Source organism: Chiloscyllium punctatum, chromosome 23 (genome assembly GCF_047496795.1).
Source record: "Chiloscyllium punctatum isolate Juve2018m chromosome 23, sChiPun1.3, whole genome shotgun sequence".
Classification (NCBI taxonomy): domain Eukaryota; kingdom Metazoa; phylum Chordata; class Chondrichthyes; order Orectolobiformes; family Hemiscylliidae; genus Chiloscyllium; species Chiloscyllium punctatum.
Genome location: NC_092761.1, coordinates 81057830 through 81084629, shown reverse-complemented (window position 1 = coordinate 81084629; position 26800 = coordinate 81057830). Strand labels below are relative to the sequence as shown.

The 26800-nt window shown below is 41.9% G+C and overlaps 1 protein-coding gene across 1 annotated transcript in view; it reads left to right on the top strand.

The window, feature by feature from the left end:
- The first annotated feature begins 278 nt into the window (after positions 1-278).
- Positions 279-26800, top strand: part of LOC140494167 (serine/threonine-protein phosphatase 2A 65 kDa regulatory subunit A beta isoform) — a 63486-nt gene continuing 36964 nt past the window's right edge. Inside the window, exons 1-4 of the mRNA XM_072593266.1 lie at positions 279-415; positions 22430-22520; positions 22636-22736; positions 25026-25258. Coding sequence (XP_072449367.1) covers positions 329-415; positions 22430-22520; positions 22636-22736; positions 25026-25258 — 512 coding nt within the window. The 5' untranslated portion in view covers positions 279-328. The remainder of the gene's footprint in view (positions 416-22429; positions 22521-22635; positions 22737-25025; positions 25259-26800) is intronic.

Here is a 26800-nt window from a genome sequence, read left to right as displayed (position 1 = left end):
ATAATGAATAGAAATATTGGGATATGGCAGGAAATTGGCACGAGGAAATGGAACCAGTTCAGGTGAGATGGACCGAATGGCCTTATTCTGTGGCTGTCCCTTGCCTATGTGGAGGTGCCAGTGTTGGTCTAAAATCACACAACACCAGGTATCATAAAGCTGTTGGACTACAACTTTAACTGTATCAAACATGGCGTTCGCACACATTCTCTCCAGCTTCAGCACACAACGGCGCATGTGCACACACCGCCGCCAGGACTAATCGGCCGTGTCGATTTCCGCCCCTGCTGCTGGGTGGGCCCCGTACACCGGCAGGAAGCAGGCTAAGATGGCGGCAGCAGAGGTGGCTGATGGCGACGATTCACTGTACCCGATCGCAGTTTTGATAGACGAGCTGCGGAATGAAGACGTGCAGGTACGCGGGCAAGGAGATGGGGAGCGTGGGTGGAATTGAGGGGAATGTTTATCTGTTCCCGTGTTTGGCTGCAGGGACGAGGCTGGGGGAGGGGGCGGCCTTGTCACAGGGGCCGGCAATGTTAACATCTCATTGTGGGCCCTGAACCGTGATTAAGCAACATTTGCAAAAGGGTGAATTGTCAAATCGCGAAATGCTGCAATTAATAAACTTATGTTAAATGCTCAGAGCATATTGAGAAGATTATGAGCAGAGGACAAATCAATAGCACTAAATAGGTTGCAGCCAAGGCCTGCAATGCTAAAATGGCTGTCTCCTTTCTACGAAGTTGAATCCTTTAAGGAAAGATATTAATTAGCAGGTACTAAATTTATTTACTTGATAGAAGCTGTTCTCACTCAAGATGCAAATGGTTTGCTTTTGATCTGATCCATTTTGTACTATTTAGTATTTTTCTTCTGCAGAAACGCTTTCGGAAGCAAATACGAATTTACTTGGCAGTTCATTTTGAAGGTGACCAAGTTGGCCTTGGCCTATTCTTATTTGCCTTAAAGGTGGTGATGAAGAAAAGCAGGAGGCTGGAAGAACACAGCAAGTCAGGCTGCATCAAAAGGTGGAGAAATCGATGTGCTGGGTGTAACCGTTTTTGACTTCTCCACCTCCTGATGCTGCTTGGCTTGCTGTGTTCTTTCACCCTCCTGCTTGTCTACTTTGGAGTCCAGCATCTGCAGTTTTGTTTTGTCTCTTAAAGGTGATCTTGGGCTGACTTCTTAAACCACAGGTAGTGGTTTAATCAATCATCATACATTGCCCTGAACAAGGGTTACACCTGAAATGTTGACTTCTCCACCTCCTGATGGCTGGCTTCCTGTGTTCTTCCAGCCACCTGCTTGTCTACATCATATCTTATTAACTAGTTTGGAGAGGCATAGAATCAATGGTGGAGACTGGAGTTATGTGTGATTTCTATGAAGGGAAAAAAAAGGTAAATTTCCACAAACTGTGGTAGGGTTTCATGGCAATCCAGAGTTTTTTGAGTTACATTTCATTTTTGAAATGAATTCTAGTTATTGTATTGCTATGATGAAATTTGAGCTCTAGTTCCCTGGTATATTGATGTCGGACTCTGGGTAATTAATCCAATAATATAAGAAAAATATTTTGAATTTTTTAAAAACTGTATCCAACCACCTTGAATTTTTAGCATTTTAGAATCAGCAAGTTTTTCATCCCATCTTTTCTGTGCTGATTCTTTAGCTTTGCAATTTATTTTCTTTTCAAATATTTCTCCAGTTTGCCTTTAAAACTTTATTATTGAATCTGTATTCACTACACTTTTAGGCAGGCCATTTCAATTTATTGCAATTTATAATGTCAGAAAACGGTTGAGATTCACCTGTGGTTATTTTGTCAATCTTTTTATTTCTGCTCCTGTCACTAGAACTACTTTGTCCTTATTTACTGGGATATATCCTCCAATGGTTCTAGACACCTTTCAACTCTATATGACTAACCCAAACTTATGATTTTTTTAATTGAATCAGTGTTCTGCAGTAGTGGAAACAGACTCTTCATTCTAACTTGTCCAGGTATCCAACTTACTGACCAGGTATCCTAAATTAATCTAATCCCATTTGCCAGCATTTGGCCCATAGCCCTCTAAGCATTTCCTGTTCATGCGCCCATCTGGATTCATTTTAAATGTTGTGATTGTACCCACCACCACTGCCTGGCAACTTTTTTTTTACTGTACACGCAGCACCCACTGCGTGAAAACATTGGCCCATGGGTCCCTTTTAAATTCCCCTCCTTGATTATTCACTCAATCCATGCTCCTCATGATTTTGTAAACCTCAATAAGGTCACCCCTCAGTCTCACATGCCTCTCCCTGTAGCACAAACCCTCCAACTCAGGCAACATACTTGTAAATCTATTCTTCACCCATTCAAGTTTGACAATATCTTTCTTGTAGCAGGGAGACCAGAGTTGAATACAGTATTCCAAAAGTGGCCAAATCGATGTCCTGTACAGCCATAACATTACATCCCAGTTCGTTTATTTAACACACTGACCAGTAAAGCTAAGTGTACGAAATGCTGCCTTCACTACCCTGTCAACCTGTGACTCCACCTTTAAGGAATTATGAGCTTGCACCCCAAGGTCTTTTTGTTCAGCAAAGCTCCCTAGGACCCTAGGATCAAGTGTATAAGTCCTGCCCTGGTTTGCTTTACCAAAACACAAACCTCACATTTATCTAAATTAAACCACTCTGCCACAATGGTGGCCCATTTGATCAAGGTCCCGTTTTATTCTGAGATGATCTTCTTCATTGTCCATTACACCACCAAATTTGGTGTCATCTTCAAACTTACTAACCATTCTTCTTATATTTGCATCCAAATAATTTTATATAAATTACACAAAACAGTGGACCTAGCACCAAAAGGTTATGTCTCTGTTTGGGCCAAGAAAGTTGATGGGACTATTCAACAGTGGACTCACTTGTCATGTGATGTAGTGGTAATGACAGTGGGCTAATGATCCGGAGACATAGGTGAGTGTCTGGGGACAAGGGTTTGAATCCCACCATGACAAGTGTTGAAATTTGACTTCAGCAAAATGAAATTTAATCTGAAATTAAAAGCTCGCCTAATGGTGACTTTATTACCATTGATTGATGTAACAACTCATCTGGTTCACTAATGTACTTTAGGGAAGAGAGTTTGCCACCCTTACCTGGTCTGGCTTACATTTGACTCCAGAATGACACCAGTGTGGTTGACCCTTAACTGCCATCCAAACTGACCTAACAAGCCACTCTGTTTAAAAAAAAGCTTCATGATGGGCACTAATGCTGGCCTAGCCAGTGATTTCCACATCCATGAATGAAAGCTAACCACAACACTGTCCTCACCTGAAACGTGTGAAGTTTCTGGTAGGGCATACTAGATAGTGATCAAGAGCAAGAATCCTGTCTGATATTTTTCTCTTTCAAACCCCCCAGAATTCTCCTCCAATTATTTAGCAAAATTTAGATAAGTCTGCATAGATCAAAGCCTATGCAGCTGCAATTTTGTTTATATGCTAAAAGGGCTTCATGGGACTGTTATAGAACAAAAGATTGACTTGGAGCATGGAATAGTATTAGTGATTTCTGAGAAGATATAGAACAGTATAGCACAGGAATAGCCCTTTTGGCCCACCATGTCTGCATTGACCATGATGGCATTCTAAACTAATCCCATCTCTCTGCATGTGGTCTGTATCACTGAATCAAAGAAGGACCTGTTAGAACTTGAATGTTTGGCCAAAAAAGTATGTTTGATTGTCACAGAGGAAAGCAGGGAGATTTCACGGCAGAGGTTTAGGGATGTGATCTCAGCACGTATCTTTCTAAAAAATTGTTATTGAATTTAAATTCCATCATCTGCCATGGGATTCAAACTTGGCACCCAAGAACATTAACTGGGTCTCTGGATTAAGTGTGCAGCAGTAATATCCACAAAACTGTTGCTTCCTCCATTTGCTGACAATACAAAAGTAGGTGGGAGGTCATATTGTAATCAGGATTAAGGAATATAAATAAGTGAATGAGAGGGCAAAAACTGTGTTCTTCTGCATGCAATACACAAAGTTAGCATGTAATTAAGACCATTGGGATTTTGACCTTTTTTACGGAAGGATTGGAAAATAGGGAAGTCTTGTTACAATTGTACAACTGGGTAATGTTTCACCTGGAATCTAAATACAGTTTTGGTGTCTGTATGGGCATGCCTACTTGGAACTGCTGCAATCCCCATCCTATAGGTTGACCTACAATATATTTAATTCCAGGATTGTAACCCAGTGACAGTGAAGGAACTGTGATATATTTCCAAGTCATGATGGTTTGGAGGGTGACTTGCAGGTGGTTGTGTTTCATGTGTCTACTACCTTGCTTTTTAAGATGGAATTGGCCTTGCGTGTGGAAGGTGCTGTCTTAGGATCTTTGAATTTCTGCATTTATCCCATGTGGATTCCAACAGCTTCCTCATTTACCCCCCCAACATTATCCTAGTCCCAAGCCTCCAACTTGGCTGTGCCCTCTGGACCCGTCCATCACTGCTCCCTCTGACCTACACCTTCACTCTCGCCTTCATCCACCTGTCGATTTCACAGCTACCTTCCCCCAGCTCCACCCTGTTCGATTTATCTCTCAGCCCCGACTTATAGCCTCATTCCTGATGAAGGGCTTATGCCTGAAATGTTGATTTCCTCTACTCAGATATTGCCTGACCTGCTGTGCTTTTCCAGCATCACACTCTGATCTGTTTCTGTGTTGTACATCTGACTTTCCAGGATCAAAACTTGCATTTATAGTAAAACTTTCCAAAATCCTTAACAGCATTATTAATCAACATTTGACAATGAGCCATTGTAGGAGACAGGGCAGGTGATCAAAAGTTTAGACAGAATGGTAGGTTGTAAGATTGTCTGGAGAGATTAGAGAGAAAGGTGGACAGGTTTAGGTTATAAACGCTTAAGCTTGTAGCCAAAGTGGCTGAAAGCATGGCTACCCCTCGTATAGGACTTATCGTCAGGAATAGCCAAGATTCCACAGTTGGAGAAATATAGAGTGCTGTAGCCAGGGAAAGGCCATGCAAGTATTTGAAAATGAATATTGAGAATTTTGATATTGAGACATGGCTGAATTGGTACAACCAGTGTCTGTCAACAAATGCAAGAATGGATAGATTTGCTTCCAGTTAAATCTGAGCAGCAGAGCTTTGGATGAATACAGGTCTGGATGAAATATGGGAGACCAGCCATAAGAATTTTACAAGAGTCAAGTCTAGGGGTAATAAAGGTATCAGGTTTCAAACACATGAGTGGGGCAAGTGGAGTTGCAAAATATTAATAAAGTAATGGAGTGGGCGTATAGCTGAAAGCCCCTGTTTTGCTCAGGCAGAATAACTAAATTAAAAATGATTGACTCTGGTTCAGATACATGTTTGGGACAGAATCAAACAGAGTTTGAGGTAATGATCTAAGGCATTGACTCCATTTTTTGCAATTTTTTTGTTGGAGGATATTTCTGCTTATCTTATACTGGGTATTGAGTCAAAATGTCCTACGGATCAGAGGCAGGAGCAGTTCATGAAAAGTTGTGATGTAGAAGCTGGATGATGCCACAGTGGGACAGCATGTGGATGTGAACTGAAGCCTGGAGAAGTGATTCCCTCACTACAATTGTATGTAAAAGAATAAACCAGGCATGGCAATATCACTCAGCTGAACATTTTTTAGAGGGAGGACTTATCAAAAGATAGTATAGTCAACCATGTTAAAGGCTGCTGGCAGATTGAGAAAGACAAGCAGGGGCAGTTTATCACCTGTGGAATTCACTGCCACGGAGTGCAGTGAGGCTGGGATGTTAAATATTTTTCATGGCAGAGATTGATAATCTTGCAAGGAATTAAGGGATATGGGGAGTGTGCGGGTAAGTGGCGTTGAAATGCCCCTCAGCCATGACTCGATGGGCTGAATGACCTTACTTCCACTCCTAAGACCATAAGACATAGGAGCGGAAGTAAGGCCATTCGGCCCATCGAGTCCACTCCGCCATTCAATCATGGCTGGGCATTTCAACTCCACTTACCCGCATTCTCCCCATAGCCCTTAATTCCTTGTGATACCAAGAATTTATCAATTTCTGCCTTGAAGACATTTAGCGTCCCAGCCTCCACTGCACTCTGCGGCAATGAATTCCACAGGCCTACCACACTCTGGCTGAAGAAATGTCTCCGCGTTTCTGTTCTGAACTTACCCCTCTAATTCTAAGGCTGTGTCCACTGGTCCTAGTCTCCTCGCCTAACGGAAACAATTTCCTAGCGTCCACCCTCTCCAAGCCATGTATTATCTTGTAAGTTTCTATTAGATCTCCCCTTAATCTTCTAAACTCCAGTGAATACAATCCCAGGATCCTCAGCCGTTCCTCGTACGTTAGACCTGTCATTCCAGGGATCATCCGTGTGAATCTCCGCTGGACACGCTCCAGTGCCAGTATGTCCTTCCTGAGGTGTGGGGACCAAAACTGGACGCAGTACTCCAAATGGGGCCTAACCAGAGCTTTATAAAGTCTCAGTAGCACAACGGTGCTTTTATATTCCAACCCTCTTGAGATAATTGACAACATTGCATTTGCTTTCTTAATCACGGACTCAACCTGCATGTTTACCTTTAGAGAATCCTCAACTAGCACTCCCAGATCCCTCTGTACTTTGGCTTTACGAATTTTCTCACCGTTTAGAAAGTAGTCCATGCTTGTATTCTTTTTTCCAAAGTGCAAGACCTCGCATTTGCTCACATTGAATTCCATCAGCCATTTCCTGGACCACTCTCCCAAACTGTCTAGATCATTCTGCAGCCTCCCCACTTCCTCAGTACTACCTCCCTGTCCACCTAACTTCGTATCATCGGCAAACTTCGCTAGAATGCCCCCAGTCCCTTCATCCAGATCATGAATATATAACGTGAACAGCTGCGGCCCCAACACTGAACCGTGCGGGACACCGCTTGTCATCAGCTGCCATTCCGAAAAAGAACCTTTTATCCCAACTCTCTGCCTTCTGTCAGACAGCCAATCCTCAATCCATACCAGTAGCTCACCTCGAACACCATGGGCCCTCACCTTACTCAGCATGCTCCCATGTGGCACCTTATCAAAGGCCTTTTGGAAGTCTAGGTAGACCACATCCACTGGGTTTCCCCGGTCTAACCTACTAGTCACCTCTTCAAAGAACTCCAACAGGTTTGTCCTGTTTCTTATGGTCTTATCACAGGTTGTAAGTTTGCTCGCTGAGCTGGTAGATTTGTTCTCAGGTGTTTCCTCACTGTGCTAGGTAACCTCATCAGTTAATGTTACCTAGCCTGGTGACGAAACATCTGAGAACAAATCTACAAGCTCAGCGTGCAAACTTACAACCGGAGCTACAAATCTTCTCCAAAATAGCAAACAGCTTATCACTGTTACATGCAGTGTCATTGGTGACTTTCACTATTGCCACTCCCATTATGGCAGACATCTGATTAGAGGCAACCAGACATGAAATTTTAGGTACAGTTTGTTCATGCACCTTGGTAAGGAAAGGGAGATTGGAAGTGGCTGGGTTTTTATTTCATGAGATGGGTGCAGTACCTGACATGTGGGAGCTACCTATAATATTAGTTAGCTTAGGCTTCTGAAGTGAAATCAGATTACCTTCGAACAGCTGATGGGACTTTGACATTTTACCTTTGATTTTCGTGTGCAAATGTCTAGTGTCAGTGATCAAAGTAAACTGTCATAGGAGTGAGAGAGACAGGGTGGTTGTCATGGGGGACTTCAACTTTCCAAATATTGACTGGGAATACTATGGTGTGAGTACTATAGATGGGTCAGTTTTTGTTCAGTGTGTGCAGGCGGGCTTCCTGACACAGTATGTAGAGAGGCCAACAAGGGGCGAAGCCACATTAGATTTGGTACTGGGTAATGAGCCCGGCCAGGTGTTAGACTTGGAAGTAGGTGAGCACTTTGGTGATAGCAATCACACTTCTGTTATGTTTACTTTAGTGATAGAAAGGGATAAGGTGTATACCACTGGCAAGAGTTACAGCTGGGGGAAAGGCAATTACAATGCAATTAGGCAAAATGTAGGAAGCATAGGATGGGGAAGGAAACTGCTGGGGATGGGCACATTAGAAATGTAGAGCTTATTCAAGGAAAAGCTCCTGTGTGTCCTAGATAAGTATGTACTTGTCAGGCAGGGAGGAAGCTGTAGAGTGCGGGAGCTGTGGTTTACGAAGGAAGTGGAATCTCTGGTCAAGAGGAAGAAGAAGGCTTATGTTAGGATGAGATGTGAAGGCTCAGCTAAGGTGCTTGAGAGTTACGAGGTAGCCAGGAAAGACCGAAAGAGAGAGCTCAGAAGAGCCAGGAGGAGACATGAGACGTTGTTGGTGGATAGGATCAGGGTAAACCCTAAGGCTTTCTGTAGGTATTTAAGGAATAAAAGAATGACGAAAGTAAGATTCGGGCCAATCAAGGATAGTAGTGGGAAGTTGTGTGTGGAGTCAGAGGAGATAGAGAAAGCACTAAATGAATATTTTTCGACAGTATTTACTCGAGAAAACAGCAATATTGTCGAGGAGAATACTGAGATACAGGCTACTAGACTAGGTGTGATTGAGGAAGAGGTATTAGAAATCCTGCAGAGTGTGAAAATAGATAAGTCCCCCGGGCTGGATGGGATTTATCCTAGGATCCTCTGGGAAGCCAGGGAGGAGATTGCCGAGCCTTTGGCATTGATCTTTAAATTGTCATTGTCTACAGGAATAGTGCCAGAAGACTGGAGGATAGTAAATGTGGTTCCCCTGTTCAAGAAGGGGAGTAGAGACAACCCTGGTAATTATAGACCAGTGAGCCTTACTTCAGTTGTTGGTAAAGTGTTGGAAAAGGCTATAAGAGATAGGATTTATAATCAGCTAGAAAAGAATAATTTGATTAGGGATAGTCAGCATGATTTTGTGAAGGGTAGGTCGTGCCTTACAAACCTTCTTTGAGAAGGTGACCAAACAGGTAGATGAGAGTAAACCAGTTGATGTGGTGTATATGGATTTCAGCAAGGCATTCGATAAGGTTCCCCACAGTAGGCTATTGTACAAAATGCGGAAGAATGGAATTATGGGAGATATAGCAGTTTGGATCAGTAATTGGCTTGCTGAAAGAAGACAGAGGGTGGTGGTTGATGGAAAATGTTCATCCTGGAGTCCAGTTACCAGTGGTATACCGCAAGGGTTGGTGTTAGGTCCACTGCTGTTTGTCATTTTTATAAACGACCTGAATGAGGGCGTAGAAGGGTGGGTTAGTAAATTTGCAGACGACACTAAGGTCGGTGGAGTTATGGATAGTGACGAAGGATGTTATAGGTTACAGAGAGGCATAGATAAGCTGCAGAGCTGGGCTGAGAGGTGGCAAATGGAGTTTAATGTGGACAAGTGTGAGGTGATTCACTTTGGTCGGAGTAACCGGAATGCAAAGTACTGGGCTAATGGTAAGATTCTTGGTAGTGTAGATGAGCCGAGAGATCTCGGTATCCAGGTACACAGATCTTTGAAAGTTGCCACATAGGTTGACAGGGTTGTTAAGAAGGCATGCAGTGATTTAGCTTTTATTAATAGAGGGATTGAGTTCTGGAACTATGAGGTTATGTTGCAGCTGTACAAAAGTCTGGTGCAGCCACATTTGGAGTCTTGTGTACAGTTCTGGTCACTGCATTATAAGAAGGGTGTGGAAGCTTTGGAAAGGGTGCAGAAGAGCTTTACTGGAATGTTGTCTGGTATGGAAGGAATGTCTTAGGAGGAAAGGCTGAGGGACTTGAGGTTGTTTCGTTGGAGAGAAGAAGGTTGAGAGGTTACTTTAAATAGAGACATACAAGATAATCAGAGGGTTAGATAGGGTGGGCAGGGAGAGCCTTTTTCCAAGAATGGTGACGGTGAGCACGAGGGGGCATAGCTTTAAATTGAGGGGAGATAGATATGGGACAGATGTAAGAGGTAGTTTCTTTACTCAGTAGTAAGGGTATGGAATGCTTTGCCTGCAACGGTAGTAGATTCGCGAACTTTAAGTATATTTAAGTCGTCATTGGACAAGTATGTGGACTTATATGGAATAGTGTAGGTTAGGTGGGCTTCAGATTGGTACACGTCGGCGCAACATTGAGGTCCGAAGGGCCTGTACTGCGCTGTAATGTTCTATGTTGTTGTAAAACAACATCAGAATTGTTAACAAGTTGTAGTTGTCAGTAGTTTGAAATTCTAAAGCAATCTTCATTACTGGAGAAATCTGTGAATCAACATCATGAGCAAAGTATCACTTGTCAACTGCACAGAGAATTAATTCTGTCTTAAAAGGCTACACCTGAAATTTATATGGTCTGCATGTGTAGTACCATAATGTTAGGGTTCTTGTGGTGCAGTGCAAGTGATCCTATCCATGAGCCAGGAGGCTCAGATTCAAGTCTCACTTGCTCCAGAGATGGGTACAACATCTCTGAACTAGAAAATATCTGGTACTGTCATAGCATAAACTCCACTTGGTCATGTTTTTTAAAACAGCATCAGATTTTTTTTTGTCTAGCATATTTGTATTCAATGAAAATATAGTTGATCTTTAACCTTGCCTTGGTATTGGTTCCAATATTGGTCTCTGTTCAAATTAAAAATAACTGTAATCCATCTAACTTACACCCGATTCAGTTGTTAGTTTATGCACTTTTGTTGCTTCAGATTTTTACATAATCCTAGTGTAAGGAGCATTTGATAGAGGCTATTGCTGAGAATGTATATAGGATATAAGTAGGCAGGGAAGAAGTTATGTTCTGACTTTTGTGAAACGAGGTTCAGCTGAGTGTGACTCAGATCAGATAAGAGCTTACAGTTAACAATGGGGTGCTGGAGGCAAGCGTAATGGGTTAACAAGGTGGAAAGCATTAATTATGTAGAGCCATTTAACAAGATGAGGTAACATTCAGTATGTAACGTCAATTAACCAGATGAGAAGTATTCATTACATGAAGCCTGTTATTTGTTGTGTAACAGCAGATGGCTTAATCTTTATTATTGATACTCACTGATTGTAATGGTCACCCAATCAATATGTATGTTGCCTTATCTGGATGCTCCTCCCTGTAAAATGACTATATAGTTAATTGAAAAACTGCTCTTCCAGAGAAGGCTGTGAACTTGTGTCTCTGTGCACTTGGGCGATAGCTCTCTCTCCCTCCAAGACAAAAATTAAAGATGAATGAAGTAAAGCTACACTGTGCCTCTGAGTGTTTTGCTTCGACTGAGCAGGGAAACAACGACTTTGCAGAAGTGATTACCACATTGCTTAGTTCACTTTAACGAATGAATACTTGCCTCATTCTAATTCTTATGAAGGAAAGAATCTCTGCATGTAACATGAAAAAATAAATGTTTCTTGGTTGAAAATGTGGCAGGTTGCCATCATATTATAGCAACAAAATTTGTTGATAAATTGCAATTGATCTCCAGTAATTCATCCATAAACCCAAATCCAACACAAGGAATACCCTAGTGAAGAAAGTTTTAGGAACCCTACGCGTAAAGCCACCTTTTCTATATCTTGCATTTACTATGTCATATTACTTGGACTGTCTTTAAAGAAAACATAACATACTTTGCTTTAAGGAAATCCATGTGAACTGTTTCTTCACTGGCTCACTGAGAAGCTTGTTCCATAGGTTAATCACTTGGTTATTGCACCACCGCTTCTCAATTTGTTTCACTTAAAAATCTGTTGAAATGCAGACTTTGTCATTTGGTTCTACTGTTCTGGGCATAGTAAGGTATTCTAGCATGATCTGTGTTATGTAATCCTGTTCAGAATCTGAGAAATAATAATCATCTGCCAAATCATCATCCTTTTATAGTCTGAATATGTTCTATAAAATAGTGCTTTCTCATCCAATCCTTCCGCCCCTCAGTCATTCTAGTTACTTCTCTAGTTGGGTAAGAGAGAACTGGATCTTCTTGATTTGAGTCAGCTACCATTAAAATTCAACTGTGTTTATTTTCTTTCATGACATTAACTCTTTTCTTGAGTATGATTCTGCATAGTAGCTTGCCTAAGTGATTGTTCACAACACGAACATTTGTGTTGAATAAAAGCAAGCTTTTAATTATGGGATTGTCACTGTTGAACTAGATTATATCCTCATTGGGCATCTTTATACTACTCTCTCCCCACCCCCACCCTCCTCTAGCTTATCTCTCCACGCTTCAGGCTCACTGCCTTTATTCCTGATGAAGGGCTTTTGCCCGAAACGTCGATTTCGCTGCTCTTTGGATGCTGCCTGAACTGCTGTGCTCTTCCAGCACCACTAATCCAATATTTGGTTTTCAGCGTCTGCAGTCATTGTTTATACCATCTTTATACTTACTTCAGTGCTTCTTTGATTATTATTAGGAGTGTGAACCCGGGCTGCTTTCTTCCTCCCCAACCCGACTTCCCACGGGTGCTTGGAGCTGCTTGGAACAACTACTGCATTGACATCAGTTTGCTCCATAAAGAGGAAAGTGTCAAAAGGCCTAAGAGGGAACTTTGGTCATGAGGTTCTTGCTGGATAAACTCACTTGCGCCATTGGGTGTTGGTGTCAATGTTCCTGTCAAGGCTTTCCAACCCACAAGCTGCATTTTAATCACTTTTCTCTTTTGCCCTGTCTTGTCAGTCAATAAAAAAGCAGGCACAAGTTTCAGTATCTGGATTAGTGGTGCTGGAAGAGCACAGCAGTTCAGGCAGCACCAAGTAGCTTCGAAATCGACATTTCGGGCAAAAGCCCTTCATCAGGGCTTTATTCCTGATGAAGGGCTTTTGCCCGAAACGTCGATTTCGAAGCTACTTGGATGCTGCCTGAACTGCTGTGCTCTTCCAGCACCACTAATCCAGAATCTGGTTTCCAGCATCTGCAGTCATTGTTTTTACAAGTTTCAGTATTCCAAAACAGAAAGATTACACCCACATTCTAATTTTTTTGTCAAGAGTCATAGAGATGTACATCACGGAAACAGACCCTTCGGTCCAACCAGTCCATGCCGACCAGATATCCCAACCCAATCTAGTCCTACCTGCCAGCACCTGGCCCATATCCCTCCAAACCCTTCCTATTCATATACCCATCCAGATGCCTTTGTTGCAATTGTACCAACCTCCACTACTTCCTCTGGCTGCTCATTCCACACATGTCCAACCCTCTGTGTGGAAAACGTTGCCCCTTAGGTCTCTCTTATATCTTTCCCCTTTCACCCTAAACCTATGCCCTCTAGTTCTGGATTCCCCGACCCCAGGGAAAAGACTTTGTCTATTTATCCTATCCATACCCCTCATAATTTTGTAAACCTCTATAAGGTTACCCCTTAGCCTCCGACGCTCCAGGGAAAACAGCCCCAGCCTGTTCAGCCTCTCCCTACAGCTCAAATCCTCCAACCCTGGCAAGATCCTCGTGAATCTTTTCTGAACCCTTTCAAGTTTCACAACATCTTTCTGATAGGAAGGAGATCCCTTAACCACGCTGCCAGTTCACTTTCAACAGCACTGCTTTCACAGCCTCAGAGTCTTGCATCATTCTTTTTCTTGACTGATTTGTAATTACACAAAATAAAAATAAAGAATAGGCATGCATTTTTATCCGTTCTGTTCACTGCTTCTCTGGGCTGCTTAGGCAACTTAGTTGAGAATTCTTTAAACTTTGTTTGAAAAACATTCTTGACTTCTTTTAAGATACATCCGATGCCACATCACTCTAGCCCTCCATTCCCCTGGACAATCTACTGCAGCCAGTCATGGTCACCAACAGCAATAGCTGTTGGAATGAAATGGAATAAGTACTTAAAATCTCAAAATATTATTAAAGCCAAAGAATTGCAAAATGCTTATTAGAAATATGTTATTTGTCTGGCTTTAACTTGCATGGAACAGTGTAAAAGATTAGAATGAAGAATTTGAACCCATAAGTAACAGGGACTTTCCTGATGACACTGGCAGTCAGATGGAGACAAAGTGGCAAAGCACCCGTTTAATTTTTGATCTCCCCAGTGTTGATGAGCAAGCACCCTAAGCAATGAAAATAATGTGTTCTGTAAGAGGAAATCATATTCCCTTCCAAGGCTGTTGCTCAAGATTGAGGACAACTTTCTTCCAGCCTGGGAGTTGAAAATTCTGAAGTGACGAAGTACTCTAATGCTGGTTCCACAATTCCTACTGCAGGTGTTATTAGAAGAGATGGATGTGTGGATCTCTTGGGTATTTGCTTGCTCCTGCTGCTTGTGCTTTGTCTACACCCAGGCCTGATGGAGATTGTCAAGGTGGTTGATGTCTTTATGTATGATTCCATGCAACAAGATTCATGAGCCAGTGAGGATATTGCATATTTTTCAGGGATCCTTTGAGGGTATCCATGAAGCACTTTTTTTGCTGTCTTGTAAGTGCTTATAACAACAAAGCTCTGAGCAGAGAGCTTGTTTTGGAAATCATATACCAGGCATGGAGGTGTTGTGGTCTGCTGATTGTAACTAGCACTTTGTTCTGGTTGCCCTGTTACAGGAAGGACATTTGTGGGCTGGAGAGAGTTCAGAAGAGATTTGCCAGGATGTTGCCAGGAGTGGAAGGTTTGAGTTGTAGGGAAAGGCTGGATAGGTTATGATTTTTCTCACTGGAGCATAGCTGATTGAAGGGTGACCTTCTATAGAGAATTATAAAATCATGAGGGGCATAAATAAGGTGATTGGGAGGTGTCTTTGCCCGAGGGTGGGGGGATTTCAATGCGAGGGGGCATACGTTTGAGCTAAGAGGAGAAACCTTTTTTAAAATCTGAGGGGCAGTTTTTTTTCTTTGCAATGGTTTGTGTGTGGGATGAATGTCCAGAGGATGTAGTTGATGAGGGTATAGTTCCAACATTTAAAAGACATTTGGATATTTGTGTGAATAGGAAAGGTTTGGAGGGCAAAATGCAGGCAGTAGAAGACTGGTTTAGTTTGGGGTTATGGTTGGCATGGACTGGTTGAACCAAACGGTCTTGTTTCTGTGCTGTTTGAATCTATGACACTGTTGACTTGTGAGAGGAGACTGTTATCAGAGAGTCAGTTCTCCAATGGATTTGTAGAGGTGCCAGTGGTGAGTTTTCTCCTAGATACTTGACATGTCTGTCATACTTGTCCGTGTTTCAAATGTACAGTAAAGAAGGGCAAGTAACAGCACTGCCTTGCAGAGAGATCTTGATGCCTGGCTTGAAACATTTGGCATCCTATAATCTTCTCAGATGGCCAAAGTCTGTGCAGGCACCATGGAGACAGTGCTAAGTTTCCTTATCTACGACTGCACTTTTGTGACTATATTGCTATATCATTAACTGTTATGTTCTCAACAAATGTTATGACTTGCTGAATGTCACTAGCATTTTCTATTTTTGTACCAAACACAGCTTTGTTTTTGAATGTCACTAAAAACCTGGACTTGACATATTTGGCCAGTTTTTAAACTGCATTTGAAGTCTTTGACATGAACAATGCACAATGTGTACATGGTCCAGTGTTCCTGCCTAATGTACCCTGAAATAGAAATACGCACACCTGCATCTTATTGGAAAGCTGCTTCTGGTAGGACTGGTTCTAATATAAATGGCTATTAAATCTGGCAAATAGCCAAACATTGCAGATTTGCAATCTCATTCATACTGACTGTTGAACCTTGTGCCAAGCAGTGGTCATACTTCAGTCATTTTGACAGCATTTAGGCTGCTTTAGCTACACTGGAAGGATATTGATGCAACTCCCTGATGCTGATCTCTGAAGATAATTTTTTAAAATGTAGTTTTATTGAAAAAGACTTTTTAATGTTACAGCAAATACAAAACAATATAATTCAAAACAATACAAAGCATGAGCGCTAATAAATGTAAAAGCCTCAACCCGCCCTTATGTACAAATCTATAAATATGTATGGAAAATGATATATTAAAAAACTCTAACTTAACTACTTAACTAAATAAATAATAACCAACAACAAACTAATAAATAGTAATAACTTGGTTCAGCCAAACAAAACAAACACACTCTAATATCGTGAGCATTCGGTTTCACATTCATACGTTTGCAGATCCCTCTTTCTGGATATTGGACTCTTAAAGCACAATCACTACGGCTGTATAAAAGCCTTTATTAGTGTGGCAGACAAATCTGTGTCCAGATATTCCAAAAGGGTATTCTGCAATGTCTTGTAGAAATTCTTTGAAGGTCTTGTTTAGTTTTGTCAAATATTTGAACAAAATTAGCTTTGAAAAACTGATCAGGAACTGGAATGATGAATATGTCCAGTACACACAACCCCTCCCATGACCATTTAAATGGGAATTGATATTCTCCCTCAAGACCTAGCACTTTCGTAAGACCACCCATAGGCATAGCCTCTGATTTTGCAAAATTAATCTTGTACCCTGAAAAGATAGCAAGCGTGCTGATGCATTGTATCAGGCAAGGCACTGAAACTGTTAGATTTGCCAAAAAAATGTGGACATTGTCCGCGTACAACAAAATCTTATGTAATTTTGACCCCACTTCTGGAGCCAATGGTTCAATCACCAATGTAAAAAGCAATGGTCAAGCTCTGTTGGTTGCCCCTAAAAATACTTAAAATTGCTTGATCGTACCCCATTGGTGATGACAGCAGTGAGAGGGTCACTGTAGAGAACCTTTATCCATCTTATAAAGGCTTTGCCCAAGCCAAACCGCTTCAGAATATAAAAAAGATATGGCCACTCAGCCGGTCAAATGCCTTCTCTGCATCTAGAGAGATCACTAATCCCTGTAATGACTGTTGTTGACATGCTTGAATTACATTAAGCAGCCTCTTAACATTAATGGAGGATCTGCAGCCCTTTTTTGAAGGCCGTCTGGTCCTCTTTAACAATAGAAAATAACACAGTCTCCAGACCCTTACAGTGGATTTTGAAGTCCATATTTAAGAGTGAAATGGCCCTGTATGAAACACAGTACTCCAGGACCTACGCTTTTTTAAAAAGTAAGCGAAATATGGCCCCTCTCCGAAATGGTGGGTGACAATCATGACTGTACGAGTCATTGAATATGTTGAGCATCGGGCCTGGCAATGTCTTATAAATTCCTTAAAGAATTCGTTAGGAAGTACATCAGGACCGTGAAGCTGCTTCACAGCCTCTTGCACGTCTTGCTCTGATAAGGGGGCTTTGAGAAAAGACTGTTATTTGAGCTTCACGCCTGGGAGCTCCAGATCCTTGAAAAAGGGCTCCGTCTTGGCCCACCCCTCACAACTCTCAGATTAAACTCTCTGGAGTGCCACATTAATCTTTTGGGATCACATATTAGGTTCTCAGACCCTTCCCTAATCGCCATAATGGCTTGAGGGTGCTGCTTTTCCTGGTGAGATTTGCTAGGTACTTGCCTGGCTTGTCAGCATGCTCCTGTAAACTTTTTTGTTTTGCGAAAGTAAGCTCCTTCTTTGTCTGCATGAGCGCAGAAGTCAATGCAGACTGCAACGGTGTAATTCTCTGTGGCTTGACCAATGAGGGCCTGTCAAAGTAAGTCGTCTTGGCTGCTTCAACCATGCTTTGAGGAGACGTTGCTGTTCGCCCTTCTGCTTCCTACTGGCAGAGTAGGAACTAACTAACCTCCAGCATAGGGTCTGGAAGTTTCCCAAAGTACAGACGGGCTGCTAACCGAGCCTGAGTTAGTGTCTAGGAACACACAAAATTCCCTAGAGAAGTACTCCACAACTTATTGTCCTTAAGGATAATAAGTGGGCCTCGGGCCCACTGTAACGTCCTTAATCTTAACCAACAGGTACAATGGGGTGTGATTCGAGATGGTAATATTAGCAATCGTACAAGATGCCACCAAGTCCAGGTGGTCAGAAAAAAAAATCAATCCTGTGTGGATTGGGAAAAAACATAAAATCCCTGCCTGTAGAGTGGAGACTTCTCCAGACGTCCACCAAATCTTTAATTCCACAGACAGATCCATCAATTGTTTAGTTTGTACAGAGGGTATCAGGGGGCCTTTGGGCAATCTGTCTACTGTGGGATCCATAAGACAGTTAAAATCTCCCCCTATAATATGCCGGGCCTCAAGATTGATCAATTTAGAGGACGCATCTACCAGAAATTTGAGGGGGATGGGCTGGAGGGCAATAAACATATAAAACACCATATTCTTCACTGTTTATCAGGGCTTTGAGAATTACAAACCTCCCGTGTGTGTCTTTTACACAATCTAGTAACTTAAATGGGAGATTTCTCCTAACCAATACAGCCACTCCCCTACTTCTGGTATTAAAGATGAAAAGTAAACTTGATCAAAACTATTCTACTGTAGTTTCAATGCTCCCTATCATCCAAGTGTGTCTCCTGTAACAAAGCAATAGCCACCTTTTCCTTTCTAAGTCTTGAAAGTACTTTCTTCCTCTTTGTTGGTGAGTGACTTCCCTTGATGTTCCAGGTGCACCATTTAATCAAGTCATTAGCCATAACCTTCTGCAGTAACATTTAGATTCCAGAGCGGAGGAGGTTGAACCACAAATCGCCAAGCCTTAGTGTTGCAAGATCCATTGAACATAAAAACTACATAAACTAAAAACCACTATAATCAACAAACCTACAAAGCTATCAGAGACTATACAACAAAAAACAAACCAATGTATAAAGTGCCATTGGCTAAACTTGCCCCCCTGTCCAAAGGGGGCAATTACACATCCCAAAACCCAACTTCCCATCCCACTGCCAACACTGCAGCCCAGGCATTTAAATTCCTGATCCCAGCATAAACTGCCTGTACGTAGGCATCTAGCCATCCCAACCATATCCCCCTCCCTGGCCACAGCCACACTGCAAACACAAGCAGAAAAGAAAGAAAATAGACCTGAAATAGCAATGTGAATAAAGAAATTTTGTAAAAAAAAAGGATTGGTATACCACCCATCCTTTGGTGTAACGTAGAAACTGAAAGTACACATCTTAATCATCGCCAAACATAGTTTAGACCAAACTGTTACCAATAAAAGAAAAGCCCTGACCAGACTTCCTTTTTTTTAATTAAAAGAAAAGGCAAAGACATACCCAAAAAACCCTGCTATTTGTACATACTAAATTGTTCAGATCAAGTAAATTTGGCCACAAAGTCTTGCCTTCTCCAGTGTGTCAGAGATGTACAGATCCATCTAAGGTGATCCGAAGCACTGCTGAATACCTCAGAGTGCTGGATCCCAAGCTTCCTCAGTACTGTCTTGATGCTGTCATAGGAGTTTCTTTTCTGGATCACCACCACTGAGAAATCGTGGAAGAACATAATTTTAGTGCCCTCATAAACTAGGGCCTTCAGAACTTTCCCCTGGATCCTGGAAACGTCTCCTTATCTCCATCTTGATGAAACCACACTAAGATAGGACAAGGACATTGATCTAGACCTGACCTCCATGCCATGACCCAGTGAGCCCTCTCGATCTTCAAGCCTCTCATTCCAGCCTCCCAAGTTAAGGAATGTCGGCAACCAGTCCTCAATAAATTCCACCAATCGTTCACCTTTCTTACCGTCTAGCAGACTGACGATTCGAATTTTTTTTCTCCTGCCCCTGTTCTCAAGACCATCAACCTGCTCAAGCAAATTACGGACCTGCGTCTCCAGGGCCTGGATCCTATCCTTGGAAGAACCGGTATCTGCTTCCACCACTGCGACTCTGTGTTCTACCTCACCTGTCCTTTTCTCTGGGTCTCCTAGCTTCTGCAGCATGATAGAGGAGAACCTGGCCCCAATCTCTATCTCCTTAACCAAAAGTTTCACAAGATTTCGCAAGCTTCTTTTAACCAGGGCCTTCTAAGAAATAAGAGTCTAAGGATCCTGCAGGCTGGGTCCAGGATGCTCCTCCTCCCTTCTTTAGCAACTCTGGACGGTGAAAACCAAGGTAAGTTGCTCTCTGACAGTTTCCTGGGACTCCCCGATCTTTCCAGAGTCTCTGGGTATGGTGGGTTAAACGTTCGTCCCGCCTCCGCTGTGGTGCGGAGCTCTGCAGCGCAATCTTCCTAAATCGCCGCCATCTTGGATTCCCTCTAAGATTATTTTTTTAAAAAATAACTCATTATTAAGGTAAGAAGATTTTGCTCAATGGGTGGTTTTGTGATTTCAAACAAAATGTGTACTATTCTGCATTCTTAAACAATATCGTAGAATAGGACCGATGAGAACAGATTTTTAAGAGCTGAAGAGTTGCTTGTTGTGGTTTGTCAAATGCCTCCAGGTTCTGAGAGTCACAGGGACTTATTTCATAACTTGAACACGTGCAAAAGAATTTTTGGAACATGTTGATATTTAAACGAAATGTCCCTGGGCTTGAAAATTGCAGATATGGGGAAAAATTGAATAGGCAAGGATTGTTTCTCTGAGAGCAGAGGGGCTGAGGGGTGACTAAACCATAGTGTGCAGAATAATGAGGGACTTGTATAGCATGGATAAGAGGCGAACATTTAAATTGATAGCAGGAATAGAGGGGACATGAGGCAAAATGTTTTATCCAGATGCAGCAAGTGCCTGGAATTCACTGTCCACTTTGGAAACAGAGGTGGAAATCCCAAATTAATTTTAAAAGGGGCCTGGATCTGTATGTGAAGTACTGTAACCTGCAAGGCTATGGACCAGGTGCTGGAAATGGGATTAGAAGCGGTAGATAGCCAGTGGAAACATGATGAGCTGTTTAGGTAGCTGTGCTCTCTACAGTTTAAATGGCTCACTGTTCCAGTGGAGGGTATATTTTGAAGTGCTAATTAATTAGGTCCAGATGTTCTGAATCCTATGGGGTTCAAAAATTCCCTTAAGAGGTACAAAGGGTGATAGTTCAGAATACCAATTATCTGAAAATTGGATTGTCCGAAGGAGATCTTGAAGTTCCGACAGAAACATTGCATCAAAGACGCGTGTCCAGCACTGGTCGCGTCTTTTGTTTACTGTGATTAAAAGTACTGCTGAGAACAGTCGGGAGCGCAGGCACTGTCTCTAAATGACTGACCTCCCACCCTCACTCTTCTCTCCCCCCCCCCCCCCAACCACCACACACACTTTCCCTGGAGTTCTTCACATACGTGTACCCTAAATGCCCCTTCCCCAGATAATCTCTCCAGCATTGTCCTGTCCAGGGCAAAGGTGGAACCTGTCAAAAAGTTGTACTAAAAAGTTGTGTGCGTGCATGCTCGTTGGAGACTCTTTTCCCCCCCCCCATAAAAAAAGGCACTAGCAGCTGTCGGCTTGTTAGTATCTAGTCTGGCTGTTCCATAAAGGTGGGGGGGGGGGGGGGCGGTGTGGTGGTGGTGGTGGTGGTGGTGGTGGTGGTGGGTGTGGGTGTGGGTTTGCTCACGTGCATGCTGTGATGCTGCCTTATCTTCTGAACAGGGAGCAGATTTTACATAAAACTCCGAGCCCCAGAGGAAAGGCATTGAATCGGTGAACCGAATAATCAGTTATCCAAACGAAATAGTTCCAGCCCATCTCATTTGGATAATCGAGGTTCCTCTGTACACTCTCTCCTTTTTAGATTGAAGAGAGATTCCGTCTGCAGTATGGTTACAAGACTCGCGTCAGTTATGCATTTACTTGGAAGTTTAAATTCTACTTATGCTAGTACAAGGAATCTGCAGTGTGTTTAAGAACTCCAGGGAAGGTGTGATTTTAAAGTTCATTCTGCCCGTTACGCATGCAAAGAGCTAAGAGTTCTCAAAAGTTAACACTGGTTCAATAATAATAGAATTTTGAAGATGTGAAACAGTACCCCAAATTTTGTGATGGCACAGAAATGTTTGGGGCTGAAAATGTCCCAACTCTGAAGATTAATATCCCATAAAACTGAGGTACAATGGCTGCCCCAGTGAGTAACTGAGTCTTGCATCCCAAGAAAGTCTGACTTAACTGGTTACAACTTGTATTATTAAGAGAAGATTTTGAATTGCTTGGGTAGATGAGGTGGGAGTTCTATCAATGGTTTTGTGCTCTGTTGTTAATGAGCAACCAAAGCTGCAAGTCTGTCTACAGCAGCGTTATGATGGGAGCTTTATGATGCCCTACGTACTAGATTGAGCCATATTCATGTCAATGATCAATACAGGGACAACCTACTAAGGTCACCATGATCTGTGAAGGCACATCTAGGTATGGAATAAATGTGTGGCAAGCCATGAGAGCCAATTTATGGCAAAAACTAATTTTTTCCTTCAGCAGGGGCTTATCTCCATTTGTTTGTCCTTTGTATTGATTTCTGTTGTCTAATGTAAATTGTGGTTAAGCATATTTATGGAAATGTTTCTCGAGCGTATTAATGTAACATTTTTGATATTTAAAAATTACTTTCATAGTTTATTATTAAAATGTCTGCACCTAACTGAGATTCACAAATTACTTTTCTTTTTCCCAGCTGCGACTGAACAGTATTAAGAAACTGTCGACGATTGCTTTGGCTTTAGGAGTTGAAAGGACTCGGAGTGAGCTGCTTCCATTCTTGACTGGTATGTACAAGGCTGCTGTTTGTTGCTGCAATTTTCTTCCAACAAACGAACGATCCAACTGAAATGCAAGATTGATCTTTGAACTGGTTTCTGCCCATTTCTTTTCCTACTGTAGATACCATTTACGATGAAGATGAAGTGCTGTTGGCCTTGGCAGAGCAACTCGGAAGCTTTACCGTTCTTGTTGGGGGACCAGAATATGTTCATTGTTTGCTGGTAAGAAAGGACTTGCATTTATTTAATGCCTTTTACAGCCTCAACATTCCAGAATAATCAGAGCCAATTAAGTACTTTTGGTGAGTTGCCACTGTAATGTTTCAAACAAAGACAGCAATTAATTTTCCTGTAGCAAGTTTCCACGTGTAACAATGAGGTAAATGACCATTCTGATTTAAGTGATTTTGTTTGAGAGTTAATTGTTAACCAGGGAACAGAAAAAATCCTTGCTTAGTTTCTGATTGTGCTAGTAGATTTTCTTAAAGTCTTCTGAGAGAGCAGATGGGGCCTCCATTAAGCATCCCATATTGAGGGTAGCACCTGCAACTGACACGACAGTGAGTTATCGACCTGGATTGAGATTCAGTTTTTTGAATGTTCCTGATGTATGGTCTGCTGAATAGGATCTTAATGGCATACAAGTGAGCTGTGTTACTTGCATGCAGTTACACTTGACACGAGTCATTGGGAAGGCTTAACTGACCTTGGTTGCCTTCCTGGATTTTTCATACTTTGATGTGCTTTACAGATAAAGCACTTTAAAAAAAAACATTATCAGTGTTATAATATAGGAAACAACCAACTTGCACATAGCAAGGTCCCAGTGGAGCATCATGATGCAAATAGATAATCTGTTTTGTTGAAAATGCTCAATATTGAGTGACCTGATCAGTTTTGCAGAAGGCCTAATCTGAGGTTTTTAAACAAAAGGATGGTAATGAATTGAAATGTACTCTGATGCTTTACCAGCAAAAATCACTGACTCTCTAGACTCCAGTTTACAGAGGCTGTGTTCCTTATTTTAAAAAAAGCTCTAATTTCTTTATTCTTCCCTTACACTCCTGACACCTACTGCTATACATTTTCGTATGTGTTAATTGCCCCATCATACCTTGCCATGGTGCACATCCTACATGTGTCACATAACTGCAGTATTAAAATACTTGACAGTGAACTTACTGTAGTAGAGTCTAATTCTGTCCTTTCTCAAAATCCACAATTGGTATTTGATTGGCCTTGCATGACAGTGGTGAGAATTTCCTGGTTCCTTCTCAATCCAGTGGCATAAAGATTTACGAGTGGTGTACTAACAATTACTCAAAAGGTAGAAACTCCTGGTTGGTATTGCTCAAGTACATGTTACTTTCATGGCCTGAACTATTGGAACAAAAACACAAACTACTAATTACATGAATGTTCTATAGTCTGCGCACAAGCACAAAAATCTATCATTTTTTTTCTACTGCAGAAAGTTTATTTGGTCTGAAATAGTTGTAATGATCAGATAATTGAATTAGTCTATATGTAATGAGACTCATAAAAGGTCATTTTGGTCACTGTAGAACATGATTCAAGCACATTCAAAATGGTTTGATTTTTCTGATTTAACGTCATGGCACATTGGGGACACTCAATTTTTTGAAATTAAGCCATCAAAACTATTTAACTTTCACATTCATTAACAAAGCACTATAATTTGAAGTGTTAGAAATTAATTATTCTAAAATTAATCATCTTTTTTGGGGTGCAAGTTTTAGTTTATCTAGTTCTTGCCCTGTGGTATCCTGCTCTACTGGCTTCAGAAAGTTGTTTATGTAGTTTCAAATGCCAATATCTACTGTGCTAAAATAAAACATCAATACAATTATTATTCAATAGGTTAGCATTTTGGGCAAATTATTGGCCAAGTGAAATAAAACTGATTTTGGATTATACATTTATTCTAACCAAGTGTAATTATTGCACAAAGTGAAAACAAATATTAAACCCTATTTATTCTAAACGTAGAACATTTCCGATCCCTGACATGGCAATCTATATACCTAAGTTTCCATAACATTGTACAGCATTCCGTGGAGATAAGTTCTGACAAGCTCCCCAGGCTTCATTGGTGATTACAGCATGCGTTTTTATTACATGAATGGAAGTCCTTGTATGCTGATAAAATAACGCACGAACTTAAAAGGTTTTTGTTTTTTGCCTTTCATTATCTATGTATTTCATTTTCTTTTGCTCTTGATTTCCATGAATTTGCTCAAGAATTCATGTGAAACAGAGCTTTCTTTAACAATAATATAAAACAAAGAACTGTAGATGCTGGAGCTCTGAAACAAAAACAAATTGCTGGTAAAACTCAGCAGTCTGGCAGCATCTTTGGGGAGAAAGCAGAGTTAACATGAGCTCAATGACTCTTCAGAATAATTCCTAATTAGCTAATGTTTTCTTTGTTTTGGTGAAAGAAAAATAAATCAAGGTCATGCAATTCACTAACTTTTCTTTGCTCTTCAGCCTCCCTTGGAAAGTCTTGCTACTGTGGAAGAGACTGTCGTACGTGATAAGGCTGTTGATTCACTGCGAGCAATTTCCCATGAACATTCTCCTACAGACCTAGAAGTCCACTTTGTGCCTCTGGTCAAACGTTTGGCTTGTGGTGACTGGTTCACATCAAGGACTTCAGCTTGTGGTCTGTTCAGTGTCTGTTACCCTCGGGTATCCAGTTCTGTGAAAATGGAACTGCGCCAGTGAGTATGACTTGTCTTGAGTATAGTAGAAGTTTTGACAGATTATACATTAAAGGTCAGTCAGAAGTTTCTGACTTTTATGGTGACAGACCTTTGTTGAAGAGTTGTAAAGGTTTCTAACTTTGCTGCATGAGTTTTACAGATAGGCTAGGAGAGATAAGACCATAAGACATAGGAGTGGAAGTAAGGCCATTCGGCCCATCGAGTCCACTCCGCCATTCAATCATGGCTGATGCACATTTCAGCTCCACTTGCCAGCATTCTCCCCGTAGCCCTTAATTCCTCTAGACAACAAGAACCTATCAATCTCGGCCTTGAAGACATTTAGCGTCCCGGCTTCCACTGCACTCCGTGGCAATGAATTCCACAGGCCCACCACTCTCTGGCTGAAGAAATGTCTCCGCATTTCCGTTCTGAAATGACCCCCTCTAATTCTAAGGCTGTGTCCACGGGTCCTAGTCTCCTCGCCTAACAGAAACAATTTTCTAGCATCCACCTTTTCAAAGCCATGTATTATTTTGTACGTCTCTATTAGATCTCCCCTTAATCTTCTAAACTCCAACGAATACAATCCCAGTATCCTCAGCCGTTCCTCATATGCTAGACCTGTCATTCCAGGGATCATCCGTGTGAATCTCCGCTGGACACGTTCCAGTGCCAGTATGTCCTTCCTGAGGTGTGGGGACCAAAACTGGACACAGTACTCCAAATGGGGCCTAACCAGAGCTTTATAAAGTCTTAGTAGTACATCTCTGCTTTTATATTCCAACCCTCTTGAGATAAGAGACAACATTGCATTCGCTTTCTTAATCACAGACTCAACCTGCATGTTTACCTTTAGAGAATCCTCGACTAGCACTCCCAGATCCCTTTGTGCTTTGGCTTTATTAAGTTTCTCACCATTTAGAAAGTAGTCCATTCCTATATTCTTTTTGCCAAAGTGCAAGACCTCGCACTTGCTCACGTTAAATTCCATCAGCCATTTCCTGGACCACTCTCCCAACCTGTCTAGATCCTTCTGTAGCCTCCCCACTTCCTCAGTACTACCTGCCTGTCTACCTAACTTTGTATCATCGGCAAACTTCGCTAGAATGCCCCCGGTTCCCTCATCCAAATCATTAATATATAATGCGAACAGCTGTGGCCCCAGCACCGAACCCTGCGGGACACCGCTCGTCACCGGCTGCCATTCTGAAAAAGAACCTTTTATCCCAACTCTCTGCCTTCTGTTAGATAGCCAATCCTCAATCCATCCCAGCAGCTCACCTCGAACACCATGGGCCCTCACCTTGCTCAGCAGTCTCCCGTGTGGCACCTTATCAAAGGCCTTTTGAAAGTCCAGATAGACCACATCCACTGGGTTCCCCTGGTCTAACCTACTTGTTACCTCTTCAAAAAATTCCAACAGGTTTGTCAGGCATGACCTCCCTTTACTAAATCCATGTTGACTTGTTCTAATCAGACTCTGCTCTTCCAAGAATTTAGAAACCTCATCCTTAATGATGGATTCTAGAATTTTACCAACAACCGAGGTTAAGCTGA